The sequence below is a fragment of the Ursus maritimus genome, unplaced genomic scaffold (assembly GCF_017311325.1).
Source record: "Ursus maritimus isolate PB19 unplaced genomic scaffold, ASM1731132v1 scaffold_4, whole genome shotgun sequence".
NCBI lineage: Eukaryota > Metazoa > Chordata > Mammalia > Carnivora > Ursidae > Ursus > Ursus maritimus.
Window position 1 is genome coordinate 65,101,521 of NW_024426552.1, and position 5,789 is coordinate 65,107,309.

The 5,789-nt window shown below is 43.3% G+C and overlaps 1 protein-coding gene across 5 annotated transcripts in view; it reads left to right on the forward strand.

Moving 5' to 3' along the window:
• The window catches only part of PARP14 (poly(ADP-ribose) polymerase family member 14), a 42,972-nt gene extending 38,840 nt beyond the window's left edge, over positions 1-4,132 (forward strand). For 4 of the 5 annotated variants that reach the window (XM_040621328.1, XM_008708157.2, XM_040621326.1 and 1 more), the window contains exons 16-17: positions 776-950; positions 1,727-4,132. In XM_040621328.1, coding sequence (XP_040477262.1) covers positions 776-950; positions 1,727-2,016 — 465 coding nt within the window. In that variant the 3' untranslated portion in view covers positions 2,017-4,132. Of the gene's footprint in view, positions 1-775; positions 951-1,726 lie in introns of those variants that run through there. The other variant, XM_008708159.2, reaches the window with a different exon arrangement.
• The last annotated feature ends 1,657 nt before the right edge of the window (positions 4,133-5,789 follow it).

Genomic DNA, 5,789 nt, shown 5'->3' on the forward strand with positions numbered 1-5,789 from the left:
GTCTTGCATTTAAAAAAATCATTTTTCATGATACTGAATTTTTAAATGAGTTTAAACCAGTTGTGTTATAGAATGTCCTACATTCTGGCTCTGTCTTGTCTAGACTTTTTTTTTTAAGAACTCAAGCAAGTTTGCTTATAGATTCTAGATTTGTCTGATTCTTCCTGGGTCCTGCTATCCAGGACTCAAGAAATTTCCACCACAACCCTGGAGGCTCCTTCACAAAGAGGATGATCAAAGCATGGACACTATGATCTGCAACCAGATCCTATCCCACCAGGATTCATGACCAACTCCTCCAGCTGGACCAGAGATTAATTTTCATTAACTTCCTTCTGGACTAGACCCTCTAATGCTTCTCCCACCAGTAGAACATGGCCAACCGGGTGAACCAGTGTCCCAGAAGGGCTTAGGAGGAGAGAGGCAAAGGGACCAAGAGAGGGAGACAGCAAGCAGAGAAGTCATCGAACTGAAGATAAAAAGTAGGAGTTGGGGAGACTTGGTCTGCCAACTTCATATAACGAGGACTTAAGACCCTAAGCACTGTTTGCTCTCATGTGGTGCATTACAAGATGTTAAAAAAAAATGAAATTAACATTCTTCCCAAGGTCTGTTTTTGTGAAACACTGGATCTAAAAAGATTTCTGATGCAGAAAGATGCCACGTGGCATTGAATTTGTTATTTTAATTTTTATTTATACAAAATAGTGGTCATATCTTTATCTTGCCAAAGGCTCTTGGCTCCTACAGGATATTTCTCCTTGTTGATTTGCAGATTGAGAGGATCCAGAATCCAGATCTCTGGAATTGCTACCAAACAAAGAAGAAAACCATGGATGCCAAGAACGGGCATAAAAACAATGAGAAGCAGCTCTTCCATGGGACAGATGCTGACTCAGTGCCACATGTCAACCGAAATGGCTTTAACCGTAGTTATGCTGGAAAGAATGGTAAGGAAGCAAGTAATCTGGCTGCTCAGAATGGGGTGTTAGCTGTGAGAACCCAAACTGGCGAGGGACAGTGTGGACTGACTGCACTGTGTTACTTCATGGTTGGTGCCTATGCTGTGGCCAGAGGTTCAAGGTTGGGCTCATTAAGTTTCATCCCAGAAGGACTGACTGGCCCTCTGGGATGGAGGAATGACTTTTTTTTTTTTTAAAGATTTCATTTATTTATTCATTCGACAGAGATAGAGACAGCCAGCGAGAGAGGGAACACAAGCAGGGGGAGTGGGAGAGGAAGAAGCAGGCTCATAGCGGAGGAGCCTGATGTGGGGCTCGATCCCATAACGCCGGGATCACGCCCTGAGCCGAAGGCAGACGCTTAACCGCTGTGCCACCCAGGCGCCCCTGGAAGAATGACTTTTAAAAAATTAAAAACACATGAAAAAAATTTTTAAGAGGCTTTGGAGGGAAGAACTGAACATTATTTTAACATTATTTGACATATTGGGTCAACACATCAGATTATAGACTACATTGAACTTCCTTTTTTTAAAAAAAAAGATTTTATTTATTCATTAGAGAAAGAGAGAGAGAGGGAGAGCACAAGCAGGGGGAGAGACAGAGGGAGAGGGAGAAGCAGACTCCCCACTGAGCAGGGAGCCCGACGTGGGGCTCAATCCCAGCTGGAGGTCATGACCCGAGCTGAAGGCAGATGCTGAACCACCTGAGGCACCCAGGCGCCCCTAAATTGAACTTCTTAAAAATGTTTTTTCTCTTCACAGGTGCGACATATGGTAAAGGAACCTATTTTGCCGTCGACGCCCATTATTCTGCCAATGATACATACTCCAAACGAGACAGAAATGGGAGAAAGCATATGTATTATGTGCGAGTTCTTACTGGAAGCTACACACGTGGAAATCATGCACTAATTGTGCCTCCTCCAAAGAGCCCTGAAAACCCTACTGACCTGTATGACACTGTCACGGATTGTGTGCACAACCCCCGTCTATTTGTGGTATTTTATGACTACCAGGCTTACCCAGAGTACCTCATTACTTTTACCAATTAACATTTCGGTATCCTTCCCAGAAGACATTGCTCATCTATACGTACCAAGTTGTAAAACAAGTTTTAGACGTTTTTTCCTCTTAACGGCATTTTCTGAGACTAAAGGATCCTTGTGACTGAAATCAGACTTTCTTCAGCTTCTCCTTTATTAACTGGAATGAACGTATCTTAAGAGCAATACATTTGAGAATTCAAATCAGATAACTTAGTTACAACTGTGTGTCCACAACCGTGGACAGCCAATCTGTAGAAGGAAAGAACAGGTTTGTATTTTCGGGAAGGAGAGACGACGTTCATCTTAAAGGCAGAGGGCACAGCTCTGCAATTTCAGCTGCTGCTGAAGGAGACAGCTGGTATATCACATCTGGATGCCGTATTCCTGTGAGGAGCACCGTATTCCTGAGTGGGTAGGACTGCTGTTTTTTCCTGCAGCCAGGGATGGTGTCTCTCTCTCTTTTTTTAATCCCTGGGCTGAGGTCTGTGCCTGATGTAAACAGATGCTCCAGAAACATTCCATAAACCAACTAAGAAAGAAAAAGTCTAGTCAGACTCCGACCCCAAATAGGAGCCATCTGTTTAACATCCTTGACTTGTCACTTTGCCTTAAATTGAACAGATTCCGTGACAGGGGACTCCGTTCTTCACGAACTGAACCACGCATGACATGTGGGACAGCTCCAGACTGGCTTCTGTGCCCTGCACGGTTCGGGGGCTGAGGTCTAGCTTGTGGCACATGGGAATTGGGTCCCACGGACTCGTGCAGCACAGGAGTCCTGGCTCCGACTGGTCCTTTTCTGTGTTGACCCCAAATCTGCCTTCATCTAACTTCTGTTGGTCTTAGTTCAGCCCAGTGACAACAGTAGGATACTTTCAGGGTGAAACCCTTCTACTATGTTAAGATCAAGTGAATTCTAATGGTATCGAGTAGCATATTTTGCTTGGCAATCTAGTTTTTGATGATTTTAAAGACTTGTGCCTAAATAAACCAAAGGAATTAAGCAGTCATGTTGCTAATTTGCTAGCTCAGTATCTATTATGTAGGAAAGTGTTGGTTTTTAAAAAAATTTTCCCCAGATAAATTTCAGATTCAGACTATTTATTAAGCACCTCGATTGTACCCAGTCATATAATAGGTGCTTTCACATAGAGTATTTATTTTATTCCTCCGAACAGTCCTGTCCGGTAAGAACTGTATCCCCATTTTGAAGTTGAGGAAACTGATGCTCAGAGTGCAAGAAGCTTCCTTGCCTGGGGTCCCCTAGGTAGCAGCTCTCAGAGACGGAAACCCAATCCTGATTCCTGTGTCACCAAGCCCTTTGCTCTTCCCAGTACAGAGCATGGCCTCTAGATTAATGTTACCATTTCAGAAATATCTCAGGTAATCTATGAATGTTCATAGAATTCTCATATTTCCTTGGCTTTTTCCTTCTGGCTTTGGTTTTCCATTACAGTCTTTTCATTTGAAGCTCTGTAGACCAGGAGCCTGGAGCTGATGCCCAGTGCAGATGGTGCACTCGGACACCAGGGGGTGTCGCAGGGAGATTAAAGGTGCTCTTCCTTTGCTGTGAACTACTTGTTTCAAGTACAGGAGGTTGAGGGGGCCACAGTTCTGCTTCATTAACAGACAGACGTCTTGAAATTTTTCTTGCTGTTGCTGGTTTTTTTTTTTTTTTAAGATTTATTTTGAGAGAGAGGGAGAGAGAGAAGGGGGAGGGGCAGAGGGAGAGCCTCTCAAGCCGACTCCCGCTGAGTGCAGAGCCTGCCACAGGGCTCGATCCCAAGATCCTAACATCATGACCTGAGCCGAAATCAAGAGTCGGATGCTTACCTCGCTGAGCTACCCAGGCACCACGGTTGCTGTTTTTTTTTTTAAGTGGATCGGCAAAGACTCCTTATTGCTTAGGAGGCCCTGCCCTCTGAGCTCAGGCTTGACAGTGAATGTAAGCTCTCTGATTTGCTCTTGCTCTCCAGTGGTTTGGTTAACTCAGGGCGAAGCTGAATATCAGGTGTACTGCACCAAAATGTAATGATCCAGTCAGTAAGTGTTGTAGTTATCCTCATTCTAAAGAAGTATATGTCATTTACCTCCTTTTTGAATAAAATACTTGGAAAATACATTTGGTGGTAAAACTCTTTATCCTTAAGGGCATCTAGATACAGGAGAGCTTGGTGATAAACACAGGCCACTGCTGGTAAGACTACAACTCAACATGAGAACATCAAGGGGTCCTGAGTGTTAATAACATTCAGCGGAAAATCAGAGTAAGGGCCCAGGACAGCTTTGGTTCAGGAAATCTGAAGGGCACACTGAATCCAACAGAAAGCCCCTGCTAAACCAAGCCCACTTCAAGACGGTGAGGGGTCTTGGGGGCTTCCTCTAGGGCCAGAGGGTCTTAAACATTTTTGTTCTTTGTATCACCTTAGGTGTTTGCTGAGCTAGCAAGCTCTGGCCCGTCCTAAAGGAGTCAGGTTCTGTGCTCTAGAGGGGTGCCTACAAATGTGCATTTTCAGCAAGCACCTCAAATGATTCTGTTATCCCGATACTCAGAACCGCCTATGACTTTCAGGGCTCCAGAGACTTTTGCCTTCATGGGCCCCTTACTCCATAAAAAGTAAAAAAGTCTTAACAATTACATTTTGCAACTGCATTGATACAAACATGAGTGCAATGAAAGCTGGATTATATGTTGTTGTTGTTGTTGTTTTAATTTCAAAAAAACTAAAATATTTTGGGGCCCCCGAAAAGCTCATGGGCCCTAGCCACTGTGCCAACTGGACAGGTCAGCATTGCTGACACCTGGATATGTTAGCTGCAATGGTGAACTATATTCTTAATAGAAATTTTGTTTGTAGTTCTTACATTCTCAGTATGAGCTGAGCTGGAACCCATTGCCCCACCCAGAAGTGGCCCAGTCCTGGGAGCAGGGGACAATGAGTCTGTATTCTTTAATGCCTCTGGCCTCTACAGGGTCAATGCGTTTAATAATTTCAGTCACGCATGCACGCTTATCTGAGAAATGCAGGATGAAATGCGACCCAGCTCCCTGAGTGCCTGATGGTCTCCCGCCTTTACTATCCTTCCTCACTGCCATACTCCCCTTCACAGATAGCCAAGGTATCCATCTTGATAAAATCAGGAAATGATCTCCCATCACCCATTTACACTTAGAAATCCATTCATACCAATGTCTTAACTCTCTTCCCAGGTCTCTGCATGTCAAAGACTGTTCCTCCAACTGAATTAAATGCTTTGTTTCAGAATATCCTTCAAACTTTTGTGACCCCAACCTACATGAGGACATGAAGAAATACATTTTATATCAGGCCCAGTACACACACAAATATAACTGAAAAGTTTTATGAAATATATTTATCCTGAAAAAAATACTTTTCCTGGAAAATTTCATGAAGTAATACTTACACTTACTAATGGATTCACTGAAACCACCTCTTCTATTTCACTTTTAAAAAATGTCGGTCTTACCCACCGTATTGATTTTATGACTTACTAAATGGGTCACAACCTACAAGTTGAAAAACAGTAGTCAAAGGAGTAGCAAACATAAAAAATAAAATATCTGAAGAAAAAGGTATGTCCATTTCTGCAATAAGGATCTAACTACTAAGGGAAAAAGACATCTTACCCTTGGCGACAACATCCTCTACCCCAATGTATTTGATGGAGTGTTGCCAACAAGTTCTTCCTTTTATAATCCACTCAGCCAAATATTTAACAAGCCCCTACCATAAGCTGGCCACTCTGATCAAGGCTCT